Below are 27316 nucleotides of genomic sequence, written 5' to 3'. Positions count from 1 at the left end.
GACATCTCCACTGCCCACGTGAGGGGTTGGTGGTGGGGAGCTCAGCGACTCCCCCCCAGCCCCACTTTCAGCCAGCTCCCCTGCTCTCGATGTCTCCCAGGAGACAGGGAATTGAGAGACGGAAATGGTTTTTACACTGTTAGTATGTAAACTAGTGCTCTGTAAGCTTTCCTACTTTACATAAGGGGCCCATAGCTTCTCCCCACTTGTCTTGTCACTTTACTAATATCCTTTATTCTACAGAAAATTTTACATTTTAATAGTCAATTTTCCCCATCCTTTTCTTAACGTGTTGAGCTTTTGGTATATTTGAAACACTCTTAAAACAAAGGCCATAAATATTTCCCCCCATATTTCCTTCTAAAAGTTTTTAAGTGTTTAAAACTTTTGGTCTTTATTTAGTATTCATTTATGGGCTTTTTTTTTTAGTCCACATGAATAATCAAATGTCCCAGTTCAATTGATGGAAAAGCTCATGCTTTTCCCACTAATCACACATTTTCCCACAAATGCCTACATCAACATCTGGGCTCTCTTTTTTGATCTGTTGGTGTATTCATTTCTTCCTAATTTGTGGTATCTATAATTTTCCCTTTTGCTATGTCCTTTTCTGGTTTTGATATCAAGGTTATACTAGCCTCTTAAAATAAAATGGGGCAGTAGTCTTTCTTTTTCTCTTCTCAGAATAATTTTTATAAGATTTGAATTACCTATTCCTTGACTATTTATTTAGCAGAATATACCTATAATACGTTTGGGACTAGTGCTTTTCCATGGTTCACTTTTTTCTTTTTTTTTTTTGTGGTACGCGGGCCTCTCACTGTTGTGGCCTCTCCTGTTGTGGAGCACAGGCTCCGGACGCGCAGGCTCAGCGGCCATGGCTCACGGGCCCAGCCACTCCGCGGCATGTGGGATCTTCCCGGACCGGGGCATGAACCTGTGTCCCCTGCATCGGCAGGCGGACTCTCAACCACTGCGCCACCAGGGAAGCCCCCCTCCCACTTCTTAATGTCTCTCTTCTTCTCGGTTTGTGCTTCCTGTTACCTTCTGAAAATCCATTTTTTTAAACAGATGTATTGAAGAAGTATAAGTGATGTACAAAAAACCTCATGTGCACAATTTGATGGGTTTTGACACATGCAGATATCCTTGGTACCATCACTACAACCAAGGTTATAGACAATATCCACCACCTCCTGTGGTTTCCTGTGTGCCTTTGTTCTTGGTGCATGCCCGTGTGTGTGTGTGTGTGTGTGTGTGTGTGTGTATTAAGAGCACTTATCGTGAGGTCTACCCTCTTAACAAATCAAGTACGCGAGGCCTATTGTTGACTACAAGTACACTTTGTACAGCAGATCTCTAGAACTTGTTCATCTGGCATAACTGAAACCTCATACCCACTGAACATCACCCCCCACCTCTCCCTCCCTGCAGTCCTTGGCAACCACTCTTGTACTTCCTGCTTCTAAGATTCGACTATCCTCCATCGTTCCTTTGAGTGGAATTGCGCAGTCTCTGTCCTTCTGCGACTGGCTTATTTCACCTGGCGTGATGTCCTCCAGGTGCATCTGTGTTGTAAATGGCAGGATTTCCTTTCTTTTCAAGGCCGGCAGCTAATCTTAAGAAACAACCCCTTTATGGTTTCTGCCCCGACATCTCAATTCAAGGCTAATCTCTAGGCTGAGGGTAGATCTCACAATGTCAACCTCTCTAAGAAGTAACGGGTCCTCCAGCAGAACCACAGAATGGGCCCGCTATTCAAGAAAGCAGCTGCGCCCTGTGTATCTTCTCGTTTTAAAATTTCCCTTTGGAAAGAATCCTGTCGCATCCCACGACCGAGATCTTAATTACTTAAGAGATTCCTGGTTAAATAAAAATAGCTCCTCCGTAGTCAATACAGATGAAGTAACCCAAGACCTTGGGGTGGCGGGGCGTGGTGGGGGAGGGGGTCGGAGTGTGGTCTCCACTTTACAGGTCAGGAAAGGGAGGAAAGGAAAATCTAAGCGAGAGGAGATGCTGGATTTCTAAGCCCAGGATTGACTCCAGGCCTGCTGGCTGTTCTCAGAGTGGATTTCCCAGAGGTGGGGAATGCAGTCCTGTCTCCTGGGGCCTCCCGTTGTGTTCTGACACCCAACAACCAGCATGCACGCTTCGCCGTGTTTTTGTGCGCTCAATACAGCCGGATAACAACTGCTTTTAAATCTTGACTGCCTTTTCTGTCTGTTGCTATCACAACAAATGAAAGCAATTCAGGCTATGTTTACTGATTATTTATAAGCAAGCGAGAGGAGGAGCCGTGGTAGTTGATATTTCTGGAAGGACACACACTGCTTCCAGAGCTGGCTAAGCAAGGAACAAATGACCAGGAGGCGGAGAGGACCACTTACCCTCCCCACTTCCACCAGGTTGGTCACCATGATGACGCTCGCTGTGTTTTCATGCCACACCATCCTCCAGAAGTCACAGATGGTCTCTTGCATTGGCCCTGCAGCAAAACACAGCAGAGACTTTTGTTTTCTTTGTGAGTTTGCAACTGGAAAATTTCTGGGGCTTGCAAAGAAATCTATGGACGGCCACAGGCAGTCCCCTTACTTTTCTAGGTGGACAGAGCTCTCCTTCTAGTGTTGATGCGAGAGGGTATTCTTTCTGAAACGACATCCTTAGAAATACTGAATTTTTCACTCATGGTTGAATGTTTTCGTGTCATCCACTGTATCTGCATTTGAGCTCTTTTGCCCTTCTTAAACGACTGCCGTGAAAGAAAGTTATTTCTTCATCATTTAGCTATTTATCTCCATAATACTCAAGAGTGAAATTTAAAAAAAGAAATGGGTACCATTACTCTTCCTGCTAACGACTGGCAGATATCCTGGGAAACGGTATATAGAATGAAATGAGCATCTATAGGAAAAATGGCCTTTTCTTGTTTCTAATATTTTTCTTATTCTGTGCTATCTGTCAAATTAATCCTTTTTAAAATTTTCGCCAGACTCCTTCAAGCAAGAGAGGAGTTGGATTCAAGCAGTTGTACTTCCTGTCACTGAACGTGACCGGGATCTGCTGCCCTAGCTTTTGGGATCTTAGTATTCAAAAGCTCTTTTTAGGGACTGGGAAAAAAAGAGGGAAAAAACGGGTTACAAAATGCCAGTGCTATAGATACTGTATAGGTATGGAAAGCTGGAACTTAAACTTGCTTTTAATGCAGCTTTTTTAAAAACCCAGACTCGACTTCATGCCCATGCATGTTTGAGGGTCTACATGTAACAGCATAAATCTTTATACGACCAGCAGACATGTGAGGACAGGAGAGAAAGACAACTTCAAAGGCGTGGAGAGTCACGTTACACGGGGACTCAGACGAGCGTTTAGGGATGGGTCGGGACAGCTGTGCTGCTGTATCTGGACACTGCAGATCACTGGGTCTGGAGCTCAAACATGAGAATTTGAGATCTGCCTCTGGCTCTGAACTGGCTGTGTGATTTGGGGCAAGTTACTTGGGCCACTGAGACCTTTAGTGTCTGCATCTCTCTTTTTCTACATACTGATTTCAGGAACACGTCTCAGGGTTATTTTAAGGATTCGTGGAATGAACGCACACTTAGGCATTTTACACACAGCCAAGCGTCAGAGCAAAACAAGGTGCCTTTACCTTAAAATATTATAAGGAATGGAGGGAGATAAGTTGGAGGTATATTTAAAGCAATTTGGGCTATAAGTGGATCAATTTTTAAGCCAGGTGATGGTTACATGAAGATTCATTATACAATTCTGTCGACTTTTGTACATATTTGAAATTTTCTATGACAAGTTTTTTTTTTTAAAGAGATATATTATCATTGAATGTAGAATTTGATCAGTAAAAACAGAAGGCTTTCTCCATAAATTATTTTGCAGAAATCAGTAGGTTAAGCCATAGGTTAGGAAGAAGAACTTGTAGCCTTCATTTGCCTTATAAAATGAACATTAAGGAATTTAACTCAAACCTTCTAAAGCCCAAGGTAATAAAAGAGTTGAAACTGCAAAAACAAAGACCAAAACAAAAACAAAAAAAACAAGGTGCATTTAAAGATATTTATTAATGGTCACTCATTGGCTGAGCAATGGGGGCACTGCTGGGGGCGCCTTCAGTCATCTCCCCTTCCTCTTGACCAATTACCAGTTGGTTCCTGTGTACTTTTTCTTCTTCTTCCTCACTGTCAAGCCTCATTCCCTCCTCTCTGGAATGCAAACATCTATCATTCCTCCTGCTGCCATGGCTACACTCTTCCCCTCCCCGTGAGAACCCCTCCAACCGCTGAGCCTCTGCGTCGAGTCCCCTTATGGGACCTTGCACACTGCCCACCATGAAGCTGCACCTGCCATTTGGCCCCGTCCCTTGGCATGTGCGTGCCATTCTCCTGATGCATAGGCTGAAGATTTCAGTGACTTCAGTCAAGGTTACAGGGGGCACAAGTAAACATTGGATTCCATCAATCAGTATGCTTCTAGCTTTCGGGGAGAGAGGTGCCTCCGTTGTGTACTTAACAGCTTGTTACTTACTCACAAGGAAAAAATACCCTGAGTCCATCTTTGTGCAAACAGATAGCCTTCCCAATTCGACCCTGAAACACAGGGCTGACACTTTCTGCTTCCTTCACTAGATGCACAGGTCTGTGCCACCTACTCTGAAACTTCTAGAAACAGTTCTGATGACAAGGGCTACCGTGGATGAATCAGATGTCTCAGCATGGCGGACGGCGAGTGCCTTCAGGAAGAAAGCCCCCTCTCCCCTCTATGCCCAACAGAGACATTCACGGCTGGGGGCAAGTTCCCAGGTGCAACTCACTTGCCCCTTCTTGGCTTCAGACCCTGTTGTGATGACTTGCCTCAAGTTCCGGTGGGGGTGGGCGGGTGGGGAATGTGGCTGTTGCAGTTTACTGCCCTTTCCTTAGTGCCTGTGGGATACCCAGCACACAGCAGTTCAATGAATAAACGAATAAATGAATAAGTCTGTATGCATCAGGACAAACCACATCATTTACTATTATACTGTTATATTAAATATAAAAATATTAAGTAATGTTAATAGATGATATGAGTCCGTTTCTTGACGTATTTCAGAGATTATCTGTAGAAGCTTGAAAGCACATTGCCTTTACTCCTTCCCGATTCATAGAAAGGGGGGCATCTTTTGCAGGAGCCTCTTCAGAATGAGCGTGATGGTCACCCAGTCCACAGAGTGCCGCCGGGCAGTGCTGCAGGAGCTGGTCCCAACCACTAAGCAGGTGGCTCCTCTGAGGCCCCCTGCCCCGAGGCTTTGCCTCCAATCTTAACTCAACCCGTGATCCGGAGCCAGAGTGCCATCCTGGCTTCCACTAACTGTTCTCCGTCGAAGGCAGTGGTTCTCAACTCTGGTTGCACATTACAATCACTGTGGAGCTTCTAAACAATTCTGATGTCCTAACCCAAGAGACTCTGCATTTATTGGCCGGAGCCAGGGGCTGGGTCTCCTGGGGAAGGACCACAGACCTTCAGCATTGGGGCATTCGGCTGCACCTCCGACCTGTCACGTGGTCTCCTACGGAGGTGGAACTGTGGAACACCCAAGATTTGTAGGTTTTGAATCTGCTGAATAGTCTAAGCCGTATACAAGCTCTCTGAATCAAGAAATCCCCATTCTTTCTGATTTAGAAGGAACTTCCCTCATAAAATATTATCTGGGAACATGGCTGTGCCATTTTACTGAGGGGCAAAGTGGTAGTTAAGGTGACACAGGTTTTTTAATGTTTACTTAACTATGTTTGGGTTATCTTTAAAATAAAGGGCATTTATAAGAATTAGAAGCTCACTTGGGTGATGACAATGATCGCTAAATCATCATTTAGTCTTGATTTTCTTACCCATTAACCTGGACTAAAAAAAAAAAAAAAAAGATCAGGAGAGAAGAATGCATCTGGTGAGGGTCTTTTTAGTGCTAAAATTAGGACAGGTCTCCAGAAGAACTACAACAGTTTGGGGCTAAGATCTGAAAATGAATTTGAACACAAAAATTATTCTAAGTTGATCTGAGAAAGAAAAAAATTGGTGCTAGAAAAGGTCCCCCAGCCTCCTTCCCAACACTCCCTGTGCAGTTTTGCCCTGATCTTCCTTGTCCCTTGTCCCTTGCCTCCTTCCTGGGTGGTACCACGTGCTGCTGGATGTGAGTGCGGTCCCCTCCTGCACACCACTCAGCTCCTCCCACACCTGGTCCCACACCTGGGCAACTCAATGATGAAGCTGCTCAGGGTGGGCACCAGAGAGTCTTATCTTGGCTGACGATTCAAGATATTTTCATGAATGTTCATTGAAATCTTGTTTTTTTTTTTTTTTTTTGAGGGGGAAACACGGAAGAAGGCAGGAACCCAAAGGTAAGGATTTCAATGCAAAATTTGTCAATCCTGTTTTCCTTTTCTCTTCAACATATTTCAAATTATTTCCTGAGACCCGAATACATTTTGATTCAGAGATACACGTCCCCAAACAAAATCAAAAAGCACACTGGAGACTGGGGCGGGGTGACCTCACTGACACCACGTGGTTTTAGCAGCTCCTGGTGGCGTCGGATGACTGTGGCCATTGTGAGCCAACACCGAGAGTCTCCAGATGCGTGCCTGGTACACAGGACGCTTACTCTCAGTACCATACTGTCACTGGGCTGAAACTGGGGGAGGACCACCTGAGAAGGACCGCCTGGGGGGGGTGGCTAGGGATGTATTCCTAGCCTTTGATGTCTGTCTCCCAAAAGCTGGAAAACACCTTCAGCATGGGGAGAATAATCCACGGAGAGGTCACTGGAGATTGCTCTCAGGGTGGACAAACAGATAAACTCCTAAGACAAGGAAACAGCAGGCAAAGGATGCTGTGAACCCCGCTCCCTCTGGCATGAATGGCTGCAATGACAGCCCCGGAAGGTATCTGATTTCTGCAGTTGCTGGCTGCGTGCGAGCCCCATGTTCACTGTGGCCAGGCATTTAGAGATGTTGGCACACTAGGCGGGAAGGTTATTCTCAGCAGCTGTCCCTGGGGGACCGAAGTGTTTAAAAGGTAAGGTCCTGAAATTTCAATAGCATCAGGCCAGGACCACATCCCACTTCCCTGGTGATCGTCAGCACGTACAGACCTCTCTCTGCTAAGCAGAGACGTGTGGACGGGTGTTCTTTTTTTTAACATCTTTATTGGGTATAATTGCTTTACAATGGTGTGTTAGTTTCTGCTTTATAACAAAGTGAATCAGTTATACATATACATATGTTCCCATATCTCTTCTCTCTTGCGTCTCCCTCCCTCCCACCCTTCCTATCCCACCCTTCCAGGCAGTCACAAAGCACCAAGCTGATATCCCTGTGCTATGCGGCTGCTTCCCACTAGCTATCTACCTTCCGTTTGGTAGTTTGTATATCGGACGGGTGTTCTTACACCACCCAGCCCTGGAGAAGCAGCAACAAAGGGCAGAGAGAACTAGAGCAGAATGAAAACAATGAAAAGCTGTGAAAAGGGTAAGTGAAAGACATTCAAGGATGGCTCTATTGTGGAAGACCAGTTCTCTAGTTCATGGGCAGTGGGAGATATTAAAAATCATAATTTCAGGGCTTCCTTGGTGGCACAGTGGTTGAGAGTCCGCCTGCTGATGCAGGGGATATGGGTTCGTGCCCTGGTCTGGGAAGATCCCACATGCCGCGTAGCGGCTGGGCCTGTGAGCCATGGCCGCTGAGCCTGCGCGTCCGGAGCCTGTGCTCCGCAACGGGAGAGGCCACAACAGTGAGAGGCCCGCGTACCGCAAAAAAAAAAAAATCATAATTTCAAACCTTGATAGATGACTCCTACCCCCTCCTTTCTTTTCACATTCTCATTTCTATATAGTATGTTTTCTGTGTTAGAGCCACAGGAAGTCAAGGTCCTTTGGAGCTCATGGTGGTGTATGAGAGTTTTTGGAAGGGAAGAAAGGGTACAGATACGAATTGGTATTCCACTGTAAACAGGATAATTCCTAACTTCTTTTGAGCTGTTACTATTTCCCAGGTCTCTTTTGAATGTTTTACATGTATTATGTCATTAATTTAAAAATCACAACCTTATCTGACAGGTGCTACTCTTCTCCCATTTTACTGAAAGGAGACTGAGGCAGAGAGAGGTCAGCAAAGTTGTCCATGGGGTGAGGTCTAACCCCACTGGTCACAATGCCGCCAGGTAAGCATCCAAGGAACTGGGAAGGGCCCTACCTGACAGGTGTGTGTGTACAAGTCATCACGATCCCGGCAAGAGTAGAAGAGAAGGAAAGCCATGTCAACCACCAAAAACCACCTTTTTAAATGCCTTTTTATATGAGATCAATTTCCCTCCTTTAAGCCTCCCATGGTCCCACTGCTATAGAATAAAGGCCAAACTCGTGGGCACATCCTCTCCCAAGGCCCCTTCTCCGCGGCCTTGACCTCCCCTGCATCCGAGCATTTCCAGAACCCAGCACATCCTGGTTTACTCCCTCCGTTTTCACCGCCCACCCCGCCAAGCCACGTGCCCCCTGAATGACCAGCATAGCCTCACCCTCGGGCTCCCCCAGCCTGTTCTCCCCCACCTCAGCCACAGCTTGCCTCTGCAAAACGTTACTTTCCTGCTTAAAAAGCTTCCAAGGGGTTTCCACTGAGTAAAACCCAGATTCCTTAATGAGGCAAATGTGGTCCCGCACAGCCTGTGCCTGGACCGGGTCTCCAGTCTCGGCTTTTGCTGTCGCAGGTGCCACCTCCCTGGGATCCCTGCGACGATCCCCTGCCCGGACCCCTCCAAGCTTGCTTCATCCATTCTTATCCCCTTCCTGGCCCCTGGTGGGAATCTGAGTGTGCGACCCATATCCACGGGTGAGCACTTAGCCTGCTCTGTGCCAGGCACCCTGGGAGGGATGCAAAAGTGGTAACAGAAATATATCCCCTGCTTTCAAGAGGCTTGTGGCTGTATAAGGTGGAGATAAGGCAAGAACACACCACACTCGCATATAAAGTGCAGTAAGGTCAGCGTCCTGGGACTCCTGAACTTCAACTGAGATGTGCACACCTCTGCAGACACGTGGAGATTTTTCAAGGGGGACATGGGTAGTTTCCAAAGTAGTAATTTCTAGACACGTAGCGGCTTTATGGACTCTGCCCAAACTGATCTCCCTGAGGAGTTCCAGGAACAGTGGTCTCTCTCAAACTTGACAAAGCCCTCACTCATCTTAAATATTACTATGGGGCACTGCCCCGGTGAAAAGACCTGCAGGTGTGAAACCAAGAGATGGACTGAAATACTGACCCTGGAAACTCACAGTGCTTCCTGCCTTCCCTTATGAAACATACTTATATAAAGGGAAAAATTTGGTGTTAAAAATGGGGTGTTTTGGTTCATCCTGAGATGCTCTGAATTCAGGACATCCGAAGTGGTAGAGGCTGGTAACACTTATTCTTTTAACTGGAACTGGGCTGTTCTGTAGGACAGCCAGGTTTTCCTGGATGCAAACCACGGATGAAAGTTTCATGTGTTTTCTTTCAGATTCGGTGTGCTTGAATCTGTAAGGTGGTTAAACTCTATTTATTGCACATCATAAAATATTTATTCTCATTATATCAATCCTCATTTTATACTAGAAAATAATTAAATATCGCCTATCTCCTATTAACAAATAAATGTATATAAACCTATGATGAAAATTTTAGATAGCAACTTAAAATGTTCAAAGGGGGTACATAATTTTTTCAAACTTCTTTTGGGGATTCACAAGGGAAACCATTTGCAGACCACTGTCAGCCAGTGATGTACCTCTACAGTAGTCAATGTCAGGAAGAGATTGTACTTCTTCCTGCAGTGGTGGAGTGCAGAGTGGATGTGACTTTGGCGGGAGGAATGAGGGGGGCAGGTCCTCTGGGTGAAACATCCAGTAGGGGCGACTTAGTACCACCTGAGTGGGGAAAGGACACATGGGAGCCATCTTGAGACAACATGCGAAATTTTTACAAGAATTGTGGGTTCAGACCTTATGAGTAGTAGAAGAAGACATTAAAACCACAACTAGGGAGCAATCTTTTAGACTGAAAGCCTACCTTCTAGGAAGAAGGCAGAGGAAGAAGTGTTTGGTTGTCTGAGAGGAGGTGGGCTCGGCCCGATGTGTGACGAGGTATCCACAGCCATAAGGAAGGGAGGGAGGGAGGGAGGGAGGGAGGGAGGGAGGGAGGGAGGGAGGGAGGAAGGAAGGAAGGGAGGGAGGGAGGAAGGAAGGAAGGGAGGAAGGAAGGAAGGGAGGAAAGAAGGAAGGGAGGAAGGAAGGAAGGGGGCCTGGAGGTGGTGGGCCCAGTGGGCTAGAAAGCTGAGCCCAGGTATCAAAAGATCAAGTCCAGAGGGAGCCCCTGAGCTTCCCGCAGATGCAGACAGACATCAGTGTCCAGAGTGGAGGGGTCTACTCTATTTATTGAACAAAAACTCCTGAGAGTGCTCCCCTGGTGGCACAGTGGTTGAGAGTCCGCCTGCCGATTCAGGGGACGCAGGTTCGTGGCTCGGTCCGGGAAGATCCCACATGCCGTGGAGCAGCTGGGCCCGTGAACCGTGGCCGCTGAGCCTGCGCGTCCGGAGCCTGTGCTCCGCAATGGGAGAGGCCACAACAGTGAGAGACCCGCGTACCACAAAAAAAGGAAAAAAAACTCCCGAGAAACAGGACAATGTTGAACATGAACAGTAAAGAACCGTAAACAAAGAGATCATGCTCCATACCAATTAATGAGAGGGAAAGTTATAAAATACTCTAGATATATTAAAAAATATTAATATCTTCTGAGGATGGCTCCCTGCCATCCACAAGGCCGGTGGAAACCAGCAGTGGAGACATCCAGGCAGTGACGGGAACCCCAGGGCCCGCGATCACCTGGTGGTGATTCTGGGGCAGGAAGGTCACACAGGGCTGGGCAGGGGGACAGGCCCCTGCTGGCCTCACAGTGCCACTGACAGGCTCCCTGGCGCAGAGCAGGGGCTCAGGTGGGCTTCAGGCCTGGGCTGGGCTGCCACAGGAGCCGGTGGGTCATGGATGCATCAGCTGACCTTTGAATCAGACTGGGGTCGACAGGGCTGCCCTTGGAGGACAGTTTTGGATGCAGCCGAGCAGGATTTTAGCGAAGTACCATTGCTTTGTCAGCAAAGGAGCCGAGGGCTCTGGGCTGGAAAGTAAGGGGACCTGGGAAGCGGGCTGAGAAGGATGGTGGACAATTAAATGAGGCAGGTGGATGAGTCCTCAGGCCAGGTGTGTTTTACATGCACCATCTCATTTATTCAGCATCACAACTATGTTTCTATCTGACGATGAAAACCAGGCTTAGGAGGCTAAGTGACTTTGAAACTGGGATTCCCACCCACATCAATCCAGGTACATTCTGAAAATTTCAGAATGACCCCCAAAGCCCAGGGGCCTTGTTTGTGCACATCAGCCTTTAACTACCTGATAGGACTGGATGGTGTGGGGTGCACACCGAATGGCAGAGCACAGAGGGAAGGGGCGGGGACCCCAAGGGCAGTGCAGCTGCAGAAACTAGAAGTCCTGGCTTTGTGCACTGGCCGGGCGTAGGCTTGGTCAGGCCCTGTGGCATCCAGCTCACTCCATCGGAACCGAAGACCCCTGATGCTGAAAGACCCCTTTTCCGATGTGGAAAAGAGAGGCCTAAGATTTATGCATTCATTTTCAAGCTCATAAATAAAAGTCGCCCTATGGGCTTCCCTGGTGGCACAGTGGTTGAGAGTCCGCCTGCCGATGCAGGGGATACGGGTTCGTGCCCCGGTCCGGGAAGATCCCACATGCCGCGGAGCGGCTGGGCCCGTGAGCCATGGCCGCTGAGCCTCCGCGTCCGGAGCCTGTGCTCCGCAATGGGAGAGGCCACAACAGTGAGAGGCCCGAGTACCACAAAAAAAACAAAACGAAACAAAACAAAAAAAAGTCGCCCTAAATTTCTGATCCATTATTGTTATCGCTGCTGCTGGAGATAATCTAGAATAAGTATTATGAAGTCAGTTACTCAACGTTCCAAACATCAGATGTCCCTTCAGTGGTTTCTGAATAAGTTTTTATTACAAAACTTTGAGTTTTCAATCTGATGCTTCTTTAACACTTACGTTTATAATTTTACATTTAGTAGCTTTTCATTTTTGCAGCAGTGAAACGTAAAAGGTAGAATATGCCACCATGCTTTACGGACTGCATCTGTCTGGTATGTCACAAAAGTGACAATGGTGACACAGAAAGCAGTTGGCTTCTGCATTAATAATTAGTAATCCTTAACAACACTTATTTGATAGGTGCATCTGCTCTCCCCTGAGGCTACTTAAGTGAAAATCATGGAATTTTTATGAATAATTTTTGGTTTCAGCTGCAGAAAAAGAAAAGTGAAGTTGAGACGGCTAGGTTCACAGGATGAAATTTGCTTATTTTCCTGAATTGTTAAGAATATCCCCCCCCCCGATTACCATTTGAAAGAAACAATAAAAATCAACTAAAGATTTAGAAGCAAACACTGAGAAATTGTTCTGTGATGGGGAAAACTTGGGAATACTTTATTTAACCTAAATTCAAAAATATAACTGGCAGCATTTTCTAAGGACAGCTCTCATGTGAAACACCCTTTATGTCCAGCATTACAGGGTTAGAATGTTCACCAGTGGAAATTTAATTTAGTGACCAGTCCAATGGAATTTTAATTTTAATTTAGTAAAAGAAGAAAAGATTGGCATTGAAGCTATAATGAAATAATGCCTTATTAGAAGTAGGGTTATACCTAAATAGACATTTCTCCAAAGAAGATATACAGATAGGCAACAAACGCATGAAAGAATGCTCAACATCACTAATCATTAGAGAAATGCAAATCAAAACTACAATGAGGTATCACCTCACACCAGTCAGAATGGCCACCATCAAAAAATCTACAAACAATAAATGCTGGAGAGGGTGTGGAAAAAAGGAACGCTTTTGCACTGTTGGTGGGAATGTAAATTGATACAGCCACTACGGAACAGTATGGAGGTTCCTTAAAAAACTAAAAATAGAACTACCATACGACCCAGCAATCCCACTACTGCGCATATACCTTGAGAAAACCATAATTTCAAAAAGAGTCATGTACCAAAATGTTCATTGCAGCTCTATTTACAATAGCCAGGACATGGAAGCAACCTAAGTGTCCATCGACAGATGAATGGATAAAGAAGATGTGGCACATATATGCAATCGAATATTACTCAGCCATGAAAAGAAATGAAATTGAGTCATTTATAATGAGGTGGATGTACCTAGAGTTTTTCATGCAGAGTGAAGTAAGTCAGAAAGAGAAAAACAAATACTGTATGCTAACACATATATATGGAATCTAAGAAAAATAAAAGGTTCTGAAGAGCCTAGGGGCAGGACAGGAATAGAATAAAGACGCAGACGTAGAGCATGGACTTGAGGACACGGGGAGGGGGAAGGGTAAGATAGGACGAAGTGAGAGAATGGCATGGACATATATACATTACCAAACGTAAAATAGATAGCTAGTGGGAAGCAGCCACATAGCACAGGGATGTCAGCTTGGTGCTTTGTGACCACCTAGAGGGGTGGGATAGGGAGGGTGGGAGGGAGATGCAAGAGGGTGGAGATATGGGGATATGTGTATATGTATAGCTGATTCACTTTGTTTTAAAGCAGAAACTAATACACCATTGTAAAGCAATTATACTCCAATAAAGATATTTAAAAAAAAAAAGAAGTAGGGTCGTAAGTGATGACTTAATTAATGACATTAAACAGTGGGTTTTTTCTTTTTTGGTTACTACATTTCCATGGTTCTCACGCAATGACAAATCCCTTCTTATACTGGAGTAGGTTTACCCACTGCCTGAGTCTTTTTTTTTTTTTTTTAACTTTTCTACTTCTTTTCCTTTTTTAAATTGAAGTATAGTTGATTGGTGAGCAGGAACTTGCTGAGTACCCTGTTTCTCCTAAATTGGCTCACAAGGCGCTCCTCTTATATCTGAAAAAACTAGGCATCCACTGTGTGTGCATCCACTTCCTCTAGGACACACCATCCACGTGGTGATGTTTACACCTCACTCATACCATCCCCTAAAATTCTCCTTTCAGACTGAAATAAGAAAGTGTGCCAACATGAACTGTGCAAACATTCATGGCTTTCTCTAGATAATTAGTGTCATGGGATGTCAGTTTCCAGGTGCATTACTAGAACATATGAAATCCTGATTGGACACCAAAAGGTCATGTCAGATTTAATTACGAGAAAATCGGTATAAACCAAACACTAATGGACAGGCTACTATAAAATCTAAAACAGCTTGGGAAACCTCTGTCTGTAGTATCAGTCATAACCCCTCAACTCTTGGCTCTTTTTTGATTAATAATCTGACTTTCATCTTATTCACTAAAAATAATTATAAAATACTTAAAAACAATAAAATAGTAGGTATTATTTAATGTGTTAATAAAGATAAATTTAATCAATAGCCACTTTCTTCCTAAGAGATACCAGAAACTTCGTATTTCATCGTCACCTTCCCATTTTTTATATTTGTATTTTCTAGTATCTTAATTCCAATATGAGTTCATCCTATGTTGATTGGTCATTATTATAATTCTTCTTCTGTTATACATTTTTATAGCCTTCATAATTTTTATTGTGGTTTTCCTTAATTTATCTTTACAAGGAGAAGTTTGTGCATTTCCACACCACTCTTAACTATGTCTCAAGTCAACGGTAAAAACATAAAGAAGCACCTTTTTTTTTTTTTTGTGGTACGCGGGCCTCTCACTGTTGTGGCCTCTCCCGTTGCGGAGCACAGGCTCCAGAAACGCAGGCTTAGCGGCCATGGCTCACGGGCCCAGCCGATCTTCCCGCACCGGGGCACGAACCCGTGTCCCCTGCATCAGCAGGCGAACTCTCAACCACTGCGCCACCAGGGAAGCCCAAGAAGCACCTTTTTAAAAACAGTAAACTCAAAACAAAATGACTCAAGTATTCTGGATACCTTCTTCCTTTCCCTCACCCATTATTTTAAGACCTTAAAAGAAGAAACTAAATGAAAATAGTGGCTTTGAGACCTAACTTTGTCATAATATTTTTAGAGGTTTTCTTTTTTCTTAAGCAAAAGCTACATGTGTTAAAATCAATTTATTTTTATTTATTATTAATTAATTAATTTATTTTTTGTGGTACGCGGGCCTCTCACTGTTGTGGTCTCTCCCGTTGCGGAGCACAGGCTCCGGACGCGCAGCCCCAGCGGCCATGGCTCACGGGCCCAGCCGCTCTGCGGCATGTGGGATCTTCCTGGACCGGGGCACGAACTCGTGTCCCCTGCATCGGCAGGCGGACTCTCAACCGCTGCGCCACCAGGGAAGCCCGAATCAATTTATTTTGAATCATTTCAAAATAAAAGTCTACAAGATCACCCATGGAAGCCTTAAAATAATTTCTGATACACAAACAGTCCAGCCCCACCCAACACAGACAGGCTGCAGAAACGGGCCAAGAGCACACGTCTTGCCCTTTGTCTCCCTCTGATTTCCCCCTCTGCTCCTCTGTCATCATTATTCTCTTTCCCAGATCATTGCTCAGCCCCATTTTCTCCTCCAGTGGTTTCCTGGCCTTCCAAAGCTCCTCTCCAAAGCATCCTTGTGCGATTCTTATATCAGAAATTGGTTTGGAAGAAGCCTCTTGGGAAGGGACTTGTCTGGTCTTTGGAATTAAGCTGTTTTCACTTACACGTAGTCTGACTCTAAGGATGCATCAGAGAGGCCTCAGGACTCCACGTTGGTGTTCTTTGCTGCTATCAGAGACGGTCAATGTCTGCAAGACTTCAAAAACTGAAGGAAAATATGCTTCCTGCAGTTGATGAGTTAGCTTATGGTCTTTGCAACCCACGTTTGTTTAAAAGTCAACAACAGCGACGATAATTTTTGTAGTCTGGAGGGGCATGCAGGATGCTGGTGAAAATGTAAGTGGTTCCCTTTGGTACATCCTGGAAGAAGCACTAACAGGTGTAGAATGTATGAGCTTTTATGAAAATGACATGAGCATACGCTATACTTGGGTTAAAGCCTGACTACCTATGCGCTTTGAGCGATGTGTTTTCGGAATCAATGGAATAATGATAAGAATTTTAGCTAATACTTACTGAGAGGTTGCTGGCAGAGCTGGAATCTGAGCCTCAGCAGTGTAACTTCAGTGTCTACACTCTAACTAACCACTCTGCTCTACTGCCTCTTGCAGGGGAAAAAGCCTTGTCCTAGTTACTGACATAAAACATATTTGTATATGGAAGCAATTTTACGGCCAAATAAAATCTTTAGGTTTCAAAGATTTGATTGTGACCATGTTGCCTAAGCAAAGGAATATTTGTGAACAGAACCAGTAACAGGGTGACTCCTGGCAGGACTAGAATGTTCCAAAGCATTTCTGGAAGCCCCATCTACCTAAATGAACCGTTACTTGGATTTTGTTCCTTTCGGACTATACTCAGCCCTCCTCTAGAATCACGCCACCCTAGCAGTTATATAAACACTTGCAGCTTGCAGTGGTGCCCCTGTGAATGGGAATGCAAAGGCTGCTATTATTCTTGACGTGGAAACTCAAGGCTAAAGGCAGGTAAGTCATATGTGAGTGGCAGCAAAGATGAGGCCTCCAAAGAGGAACTTGTGTATAGAAGACAACGGCAGGGTGGTGGGCAGCGTGTGGCAAGGGTCCAATCTCAGATCCAGAGACGAGATGCATTCCCACTGGTCCCTGATCCCCGCGACAGGCTTGATGGAGATACCGCGCGAAGAGCTGCGAGAAGGCGGATGAGAAAGCGTCTGCAGCCTCGGGAGGGAGGAACATGACAAATGTTCACATTACAAGAGCCTCTTGCTGGCGGAGTCACAGAGCATCCATCAGGCCTGTCTCCAAAGAGAACCCTCGTGCACTCATCCTGAGTGCTTGTTCACGCTCTAAAGAGGGGCACGGAGAGAAGGCCATCAAGGAGAAAAGAAAGAATGGCAGGCTTCAGAGTGGAGGGGTTGGGTGACCCAAAGGATCTGCCTGCCTTCTGTCAAGGAGAAGCAAAGTGAGAAGGGGAAAACCTCCACATGTTTCAGGGGCCACTGCCAGAGAAATAAAAGCTTGCATTACTAACTTCTTTAATTAAGCTTTTTTTCAGTACACAAGTGGGATCCATTTTTATTTAAGAAAAAGAGAATGAATGTGATAAATTAATAACGTAGAGGTAAGCTGACACCCTAGGCACGGCGGAGTGCAGGCAATCTCAAGTTTTCGACGGCACTGGGAAATCTCCAGAAGCATCCCTTTAAGTGAGAAGGCGAGAAAAAGAACTTGCAGTGGCTAGAAACTTCCTCAAGTTTGCTGCCTTGAGAAACTTGTCCAAAACCGTATCGATGGGCGATAAAGGACCCTGGTCCCGAGACGCAGGAAGAGTGTGGTTCTAGGGCAAAATCAGGCCTCACTTCTCCACCTGCTCAATGGTTTAGGGCTGGGAGAGAGAAACAGCTAAAATACTGCCCAAATCTGACGTTGCTGTAAACTCACAGATTGGTAACATTGGTTGCTTATATACATGGCACACTGTGTAATTCCCGAGCCATGCTCTATTCCCAACCCTGCACTTAGCAGGCACTTGGTAGATGCACAGAAATATTGCTTCAATTTTCGATGAACTATGCCTGAAAGGAACAGCTTGGCTTTGCAAAGAGGGGTGAAGGCCGGGGTAGGCAAGCCCCAGAGAAAGCACCTGGGGGGTGAGTTACAGCTCTGTCCTTTCAGGACGGAACCTGGAAGAAAGATGTGACCTCCTACGTTTTCCTCACTGTTAACCAAGGCCCCTTAGGGGGCTGGAAACACACGATGCTCCCCCTAAGTTGAACACGGCGTACGCACTATTCAAATACGAATGTTCACCCGTACAGTTCGCAAATCCTTTTGCAATCGTGACTCATTTGAACTGACATGATGAGAGTCACTTAAATCTATTTGTGCTTTAAGTTTCAACCGTTTCAATTACAAAACAAGAGAGTTGGACTTAAAGGTTTTTTAAAGTTTCTACCATCTCTAAAAGATGCTATCATTTTTCTACTTCAAATCAGGAACACTTCTAAATTACTCTGAAAGATTTAAAAAGCATTTGTTTCCAGGCAGTTGAGGACCCAGTACCTGTGAGACAGCATTTGTCTTCAAATTATTCTGTATCAACTTAGGTTCTGTTCCTTGAGGGATATGTTTCTGCCATAGCATCTGTGACAACCCTGAAGGATGGTACCTAACATGATCTATTTTTGGTTTCATCTTTTAATATGCAAGCTGACTTTAAACGTTCTCCCTTCTAATGAGAGAGTTTATTAAGAGCACAGGGCTGAGCCATGTCTGTGATCCGACCTTTTGGCTAATTGGCCAGTAACTTTTGAAATTAATCTGGTGAAGAAAAACTATTGTTTTAAAGGAAGTTTGTGGATAAGCTGTTTTTTTGAAACTGTTCATTTTCCCTTGGAGACCTGCAGATGGAGAGTAAGATGAAGGTGGGCCCTGCATGGAGACCTTGGCCCTGGGTGTCGGGAATACCTAGACCTCCTCAGAGGTCACTGTTTCTCTAGGTATAAATCACACTTCCTCAAAGCCTCCCTATTTAAGTTTGGAAACTAGAGCATACTCCAGTATACCGGGCAATACTTTTAAATCAACCTCTAATAGGATATGATAAGTGAATCCAATCATAACCTACAACCCACTGACAATGCGGGAACAGCTTAGCCAGGAAGAACAATAGCCGCTAATGGAGAATTTGTACCTGACGTGTGTGCAGAGCTGGTGCTTGGAGGAAGGTATAAGAACAAAAGTTGTTTACTGAGGGCTTAGCTTTTGATTTAAAAAAATGTTTCCTTTCAATTCTACTGAGAAATAATTTCAAGTGCTCATCTCCACCTGGAGGTCAGAACCCAGGAGACAAAAGCTCTTTACAGAGTGTGTAGAACTTGCACTGACCCTCTGGCAAGTCTCAACTTGCTGAGGGAAGCAGCGTGCGCTTCTAGGTACTGGTAATTACTGCTTCAGACGCCTGGGAAAATTTAACCCATATTCATCTTTCTGAAAATCCTTATTAACAATGTTCATGCCACACAGGGTATGTGGATGAAATGCAGAAGAAACACAAATGAAAAGTAAACAGAATGGAGTCACTGTAGCAAAGTTCCAACTGTTTTGCAGTAGTGGAGGATAGGAGGTATTTCCACTGTAAACCTTCACACCCCACGTTTTTATTATTTTCATGTAAGAGTCTGCCCCTAGCTCAGTCTCTGGAGGAAATTTGCTTTAGGTTTCTCTTTTCCATATTAGTAACAGCTTATAATTATGGACAAATAAGACTGACTATCTAAGGTGTAGTTGGGGGGCCACATATGCATGAGCAGAGTCAGCGTGGAGCTAAGCAAAGTGACTTCGACAAAGTGGACAGTCTCCAAAAACAGTGCCTTGATTTACTGACATGTTGAAAGAAAAAGTGTTCACGAGAACAGGAGGTGACCAGCCCTTAACTTAGAACAGACACAGTCACAGATACTGGAGCTAAAAATCCATCCAGGTCAGTAGACACCGTGTCAGGCCAGCGGAGGTGCCGTTTGGCTTGGATGGAGTATTCTACTGCCTGGTTGGTGCTGGGCACGTGGCAGCTCCCCATTCACGCATCTGCTCATCCCTTCACTCCCTCCCGCGCTCCTGCCGTCCCACTGGGCATCTGCTTCGTGCCCGCCCTCCACCAGGCCGTGAGTAGACGCTTGTGGATCGCTGGATGAACCCTGTGGCCCTTCTGCGGATGCCAGGCCATGAAGCAGCCTTCTGCTGAAGCATCTTCCTCTCTGGCTGGCCTGAGACACAGACTACCCTTGCCAGGCTGAGGGCAGTTCTGTCCGATGGACAGTAAGTCTCTCTCAGTTCCTGGGTCTATGACTTGGAGTCCTGAGATGTGACACTGAGCGTTCAGAGTCTCTGGGCGGGAAAGATGAACATCTTTTAAATTCTAGATTGTTAAAATCCATATAATTTACTCTCCTTGAGTATAGGTGCCCCGACACCCACTTTACCGTTTCTTTTTTTCTGAATTGTGCTAATTCGACAGGGTTGGCCACCCATCTAGAGTTCTGAGCTCGTCCTTGATCTTGCCATGCAGAGTCTCTTTGTTACCATCAGCATTAACTCCTTGGATCAGCTAAGCCCTGGACTAGGGTGTCTTCCAGATGCCCAGCTGGGAACAAGGCGACTCCAAACGCTCAGTGTCGTATTTCAGGACATTTAAGACAATTTTAATTAAGAAGCATTTTCAGGGATGAACGTATCATAGAAAATTTGCTTTTTGAGATGCATCACAACTTAGGAGGAAGAGGTTGGATCCTAGACTCATTTTGTAAAAGATTCACCACGTGATTTTGGGGGGTGAGCTTCATGAGGCCCACTTTCCTGCCCCACCAGACACTAGAGAGATGCTTGCAGAGCCCTGATGCAAGGCACAGGCACTCAGCTACGTGTTAGTTCTCCCCATGGGCCTCAAATCTATTTATGAAATGAGACGAGTAATATCTTAAATGGTCAGAGGACAGAAAATACATTAAATTAGTTACAGCACAAAGCCTAGTACATAAAAGGCACTTAATATTTACTGAATGATGGACAAAGAAAAATGCCAAGTTTCAGAAAGGAAAGTACTATATAAACCCAAAGTACGAATACAGAAAGAAAATGTATCTACCATTTTTTTCTTAAATGAGAAGGAATCACACTTAAAAATCAACAGTTTTGACACTAGAACATATTTAATATTAGAAAACATACTTTAGTTGTATGAAACCTGGATTGTTGAGTAAAATAAAAACTACAACTGCCTCCTGCCATTCCTGTTGTCTGAGTCATTCATTTCTATCCCAAATTTTCTTGTGGTTACTCCCTGTTATCTTTGTTTGCAGGTTTTTCTCTCCAGGATAATTCCACACTAATTAATCTTCTTAAAGCACTGTTTTCACCACCACAAGGCGTAGAAACATCCTTCCTTTTTCCCTCCCTGCCTTTCATTAAATAACGCTCCTTATTCAAAGCCTTTTAATGTGTCCTCACTTTACCTGTCAGTTCTTTGTTCTTAACCCCTCTAATTCAGGGGTCTTAATCTAGGGGGTATAGATCTTTCAGGCTGGATTTTAGTAAGCTGGAGAATGCCTGAACTTCTGTGTAAAATTGTGTGTCTGTGTGAATTTGTCCTGAGAGACGATCCATTTCAAGAAGCAACCCAGAAGACCTAAGATGCCGTGGATGAAGACCCTTCCCCCTCAGGCGGTCTCCCTCCTGCCCACTGCCAGGGGCTGTGCTCCTCCTGGACCTTGGGTGCCCTACCACTCGGCCCATCCTCTGGATGAAGACCTGCCTCCCCCTCTACCCTCCGTCCGGCTCCTCTGAAACCCGGCCAAGCACGGGTGCCCTACCCCGTGACTGCGATGTGCTCCCCCGGATTTCCTATCCTCTAGGTAGGATCTCCCCGTGCTTCTGTGCATCTCCAGCCCACAGATGAGCTTGGAAGTGAGGCAGAGGGATGGGGTGCTGGACAGCCATGTCCATCCCAGACTTACAGCCATTTCTTCCACAACTGCCTCACACTGTCTTTTCCTGAGTTCTCTGAAGCAGGACCCTTGAAGTCAGTTTGAAAAATAAACGTAAACAACAATGAAGAGAACGCTTCTCGTTCTCGCACCACGTGGCTGGCAGGCATTCTCCCGAATCGTCTTGGAGGATTACGATCCGTTCTGGGTGACCCTACCTGCCTGTGTACTGCCTCTCTCCATGAACCAGCTTTTGAAATCCCAGCTCTGCCCCGGCTCTTTGTGTGGACAAAGCAGCCACGGACGTGAGTTCCTCTCCTCTGATCCCTGGCACGCCAAGTGGTTAAGTGCTGAGTGTTATACTTGTATTAATGGCTGGCCAGGTAGATGTGATGAAGTGCATACCGGATCATCAGTATATTAGCTGCCAGATGGAAAACAATGAAAGGGTGGGGAGACGGGAAGAACACACCCAAAAAGCCACCGATCTGGCTTGAATGCGGTCCCTTCAATTTGCAGGAACATTACCATTCTCATCAAAGGTCAAAGTCAGTTACTGGTGGAAAAAAATCAATAAAGTTGAGGGAGGGGGAGAGGCTGAAGGGATAAATTCATGACACGCCCTCTGCATTGAAGGGACTTGCTAGAAATCTATGTGATTTCCAACTCTTGGGGATAAAACCAGTTGTCAGGGAAATAGACGATTCATGTAGTTTCAGGGGTTCCTGCTGTGAAGTGATTTTAAAGACTCATCTCAGTGCAAAATAGAGACGAAAAAAAAAGAGCAAAGGAGGGATTCAAAAACTGCACCTGCCTGTTAAGACTTCATCACCCTTTTTGCTGGACTTTGAGCATCAGCTTTTTGTGGTTTTTGTGTTTTTAATGAAAGCTACCCACGAGCATGTTCTATTTACCTTGCCCAGGTCAATTACTGCAGACGAGCAGGAATCTTTATTACCGGCAACCCGAGGCCACCAGTTACACTGCGCTTGCGGCACACGCTAGGAAAGACGTTCTGACTTACCAGTCTGCACGTCACGGTCTGAAGGTATGACTCATAACATGATGGGTACTGTCTGGACTGCATATTAGATTAAAAATCTGCTCACTCCTTCCTCCTCCTGCTGCACCAATAATAGCGATGGAAGGACTGCCTGGTCGTGGAGTCCAATCTGTAGCCCACCCAGCACCGAGGAAAGGGCCACGCTTGGTGAACAGCGAGCGGGGTACCCTTCTCTGCTAAAGGCACCGTGGTGGTCTCCTACAAACATTACATTTGCTACTTCTCAGCTGCCTACAAGTATATTTGCTCATGAATGCTTGAGAGGTTGAAGGCGGCCAAGGACGACTGCTAAGCAGTTAGGTATGGTGACCTCCCTCGGGGACAGAGGGGCAGAGAGAATGAACGAAGGGAGGGGACCCATGTAGGGCTTTGCGGGTTTCAATCTCTACTTCTGCTGGCTGTTGAGTCACGTGAATCTACGGTGAAAACTGTGAAAATTTGAATCAGATTTAATTTTTTGCTCATACTTTCTATGAAAACGTGGGCTGCTAATCAAGAACTCTGGAGCGTTCTGTATATTTTGCAATAAAATTTTCATGTAAATTTGTAAAAACTGCAAATTTCAAATAATCATCAGGTGTATTAAATCAGAGCTGTTATGACCCTGACTTGGGGGCATTCTGAAAGCCTTGCGGATTCATGTGAAGCACTAGTGATGGTTCCTCCACAGGCATTGGTTAGTTCGGTTTGGAAGCTCCCAGGGTTGGACTCAGAGGTCTGGAAACACGTCCTCGTTCTGTCTAGATGTGAGACAAGCTGGGCACTTGCTCTCTGAAGCCCTTAGCACCTCCTAACAAGGGCCTGCCTTGTGCCAGGCTCACACCGGGCACTGTCTGTGCAGTGTTTCTTCTGACTGCAAGGCGACCTTGGAAGGAGACTTTACTGACGTCATTCCAGGGAAGGAAACACACTGGACCTGGGTGTAGAATCTGTAAGTGGTGACATAAGACTGGACCCTACGAGTGGTGCCACCAGGCTTTTGCTGTGGCCGTGGGGATTGAGGGTAAGGCTCCATTTTGGCTACACCCAGAGTTTGTCCACCCCAGAGCTCTGGTGCCCAACACCACCAGTGGGGAAAAGCCAAATGTAGCTCTTTAAGTCAACATTAAAACTTCAAATTCAGTTCCTCATTCACAGGGCATACTTTTTTTTTTTTTTTTGCAGTACACGGGCCTCTCACTGTTGTGGCCTCTCTCGTTGCGGAGCACAGGCTCCGGACGCGCAGGCTCAGCGGCCATGGTTCACGGGCCCAGCCGCTCCGCGGCACGTGGGATCCTCCCAGACCGGGTCACGAACCCGTGTCCCCTGCATCGGCAGGCAGACTCTCAACCACTGCGCCACCAGGGAAGTCCCGCAGTGCATACATTTTGAGTAACAGTGACCACGAATGACTAGCGGCTACCATGCTGGCTGGCACAGACAGAGAAGATTTCCACCAACGCAGGAAGTTCTACCGGCTGCTGCTGCTCTAAGTGTTGGGATTCTGGTCTCTGGCTACGACCGCCTCTTCTACCTCGTGACTCGTTCACTGAACTTGGCCTCAATCCTTTAGCGCCTTCCTTCTCCTCGTGGCGCACTGGACACCTCTGACCTACCCGCCTCCAAGCTGAGACTTTTCCATCCATGATTCCTTGTCATCCTTGATTCCCTTGCTCCTTTGACTTGCTCTTGGGCAACCCCCGGCCAACCCCCAAATGTTGGCAGGTTGCATCCTTTGGATTTCCCTGTTCCTGTTTCTGGGATATGATGCATTACCAGAAACGATGATAAAATAATAAAAGGGAGAGAACGTATTCTCTATTCATCCCTAACTCTTCAACCCTGGCAGGTCCTCTCTGCTTCCCAGCACTTCTTTGGTTCACCTTGTATTGACTCACCGACTCATCCCTGACAATGCCTCTTCCTGAAATCCTCAGATCTCCCACGATCCTCACCCTCTACAGATGACCCGCCCCATCGCTGGTGGGGTACAAAAACCACGCCATGTATATATATGTACAATTGAATCACTTTGTGATTCAATAGCAGAAATTAACACAACGCTGTAAACAACTATAGCTGAATAAAATAAATTTAAAAAAGAACAAAACCACGCCATGAACTTCCCCAACACGTTCCTCTGACTTTCCTTCTGTTTCCTTTAGCCAAAGTGAGCCACGAACTGCTTTCTACCCAGGAGCACTGACTCGCTGCTTTCAGATCTTTGCTCGTGATGTCTCTCTCAATTAGATGTTTTCTCCCCGCAAGCTCACCTCTGCCACAAAGCTGTTTTTGAATCATCCCACCTCTTTCTTGTCCGAGTTTCCCTAACCTGTTATCTGTACCTTGCACACAAGGTTTTAAGTGATACTGCATGTGCAAATGTCCTCTCCACTGACCCACACCAATGTGAGACGGGTGCTTGCTGGATTCGGCTTGCATTCCCAGCAGTGACCAGCTCAGGTCTTTATCCAGTACCTATTTATTCAAGGAATATCTATATATCAATTTTTGCAAATGTCAGATTAATTGCTAAGGCAGACAGAGTTAATTCAATAATTAACTGATGAATACATTTCTTCTAATGATCTCAACATGAAGTTCTAACCGAATGATTACATCATCAGGACCTCTGATGGGAAACCAGGGTGCATGTGTTGATGGCTAACACTGCAATCGACGGGGCTACAGCACTGTGCGACAGAGCTCCTAGGGAGGGTGGGCTGGGTGTGAAATGACAGAGCGGGCAAACAACCAGAGAAAGACATCAAAGCTGGAATCAACTTACCTTGCGTAGCAATATAATGATTGGGTCGATGATAACCCTAAAAATAAATGAGAAAGAATATTTGACAAACTGAAAAATCAATAAGCAGCATAGAAATCACATGCTAAGTTTGCCAAAATGATGCACCTACAAATACCAATAGCTGCATCGTTTGAAAGTTACATGACCAGACCTGGGACCACTGAGCACCTCTTAATAAGCCAAGGTGCATCAAATATAACAGTCCTGATGCCTGCACGGCGGGGATTGGGTGAGTAACTTAATCACACACAGGCTACGAGATGATGGATGAGCAGAAAACACTAACAACTTATGGATTTTCTGAAATAACATGACCACAACTCTGATTAAAGTGTAAGCCGGCTAGGAATGTGCAACAGGATTTCATCTGTGTTTGGGATGTTATTGGCAATGTGACAAAGCTTTAACGCATATCCTGTTACATCAATATAGGCAGTTATATCAATAGTAATACCAAACACCATTTTTAAACACCGCTAATACCAAGACATGATGCTGTAGCAAGGACCAGGAATTTAAAGAGGTAGAAGTTCTGCAAGACCCCTTCCTTTTATCATGACCCTACTAGAAGGGGGAAAGATGAAAACTGGGACCAAAGCAAGAAGGAAACAAGGGACATCATGGGATCGATATCTGGGAAAGATAAAGCCAATTTAGAGAAAATGACACACAGGTAACATATAATATCACCACGGACCTTAATACTTCCCCTTTCTGTCCCCTGAGATGACCCAAAATACTATGCCCAAAGCCAGCTGAAAAAGAGAATAAAGATACTTGGAGAGGAAATACCAATTTCTCAGACCACTTAGATGCATATCTGTTACATCTTTTTGCCCTTAAAAGCAAGTCTACAAGAGTGAACAACCAAAGCAAACACATTCTTTTGTACAGCTGGCCTGCTGCAGGTGTCTGACATAGAGTCATGACAGATATTAAGGAGGGTTATTCAGATGATCAGTCATTTCCTGCCAGCTGGTAAGCTCCACGCAGCAAGACCTGGTGGGACTCAGCACCGTATGTGTCAGTCTGCAAGGTGCTGGGAGATGGGGGCTGGCACGGTCCACGGAGACCTCTGATGCCGAGCACAATGGCAGTTCCCAGGCCTCCCCTACTTGACCTGCCAGCAGCATGAACACAACTGAACCCCCGAAATGCCTTCTTCGTTGGCCTCCGGATGTGACGCTCTGGCTTTCTCCCTGCCTGGCCGCAGATCCCGCTCTTCATTCCTTCATCCCCTCCTGCTTTCCCTGGTGGCGATGCTGGGACGCCCTGTGTCTGGACTCTCCTCTGTCTACTCCCCTGACGAGCTCCTCCAGCCTCATGGCCGTCGGCACCCGGTGTCCTGGGAGCCCTGCATCCTCACCTCCTGCCGCGCCTCTGCCCTGAAACCCTGGGGCGAACCAGTGCCGACTCACCTCCCCTCAGACGTCTGACGCACATTTAAAGTTGAACGCATATAAACCCAGCTCCTCATTTCCTCCCCACTCTGAGTCCGCTCCACCACAGTCCTGTGCAGATAACAGTGACCCCACCTCCTGAAGGCATGAGGGCCCCTCCTTCCCCAGCCTCCACCTCAGCCCAGACCCAGGATCCTCCCGCCTCCCTCCCTCTGGCCGCCTGCCCCGGGCCAGGCCACCCTCAGCCACCTAGCGGGCCTCCTCGCTTTGACCCCCCCGCCGACCTACAGTTCGTCCTCCTCCCGGCTTCCAGATCCCTCACTCCTCCACAGCTGCCGGGCATGCTCCACAGCCAGGCCTTTTCCTGGGCTGCCTCTCGGCCTGGAGGCTCAGCCCCCAGATATCCCCCCGGCCCAGACCCCCACTTTCTCGGT

General features: G+C 46.0%; 1 protein-coding gene across 5 annotated transcripts in view; it reads right to left on the bottom strand.

Annotated features, from left to right (window-relative positions):
- Nucleotides 1-27316, bottom strand: part of PTPRM (protein tyrosine phosphatase receptor type M) — a 765589-nt gene that overhangs the window by 58398 nt on the left and 679875 nt on the right. For all 5 annotated transcript variants that reach the window (XM_032602620.1, XM_032602624.1, XM_032602619.1 and 2 more), the window contains 2 exons: nucleotides 25462-25498; nucleotides 2388-2485 (listed from right to left, as the gene is read on the bottom strand). In XM_032602620.1, the coding sequence (XP_032458511.1) occupies nucleotides 2388-2485; nucleotides 25462-25498 (135 nt within the window). The remainder of the gene's footprint in view (nucleotides 1-2387; nucleotides 2486-25461; nucleotides 25499-27316) is intronic.

Source organism: Phocoena sinus, chromosome 14 (genome assembly GCF_008692025.1).
Source record: "Phocoena sinus isolate mPhoSin1 chromosome 14, mPhoSin1.pri, whole genome shotgun sequence".
NCBI lineage: Eukaryota > Metazoa > Chordata > Mammalia > Artiodactyla > Phocoenidae > Phocoena > Phocoena sinus.
This window is presented reverse-complemented; position numbering and strand designations above follow the sequence as displayed.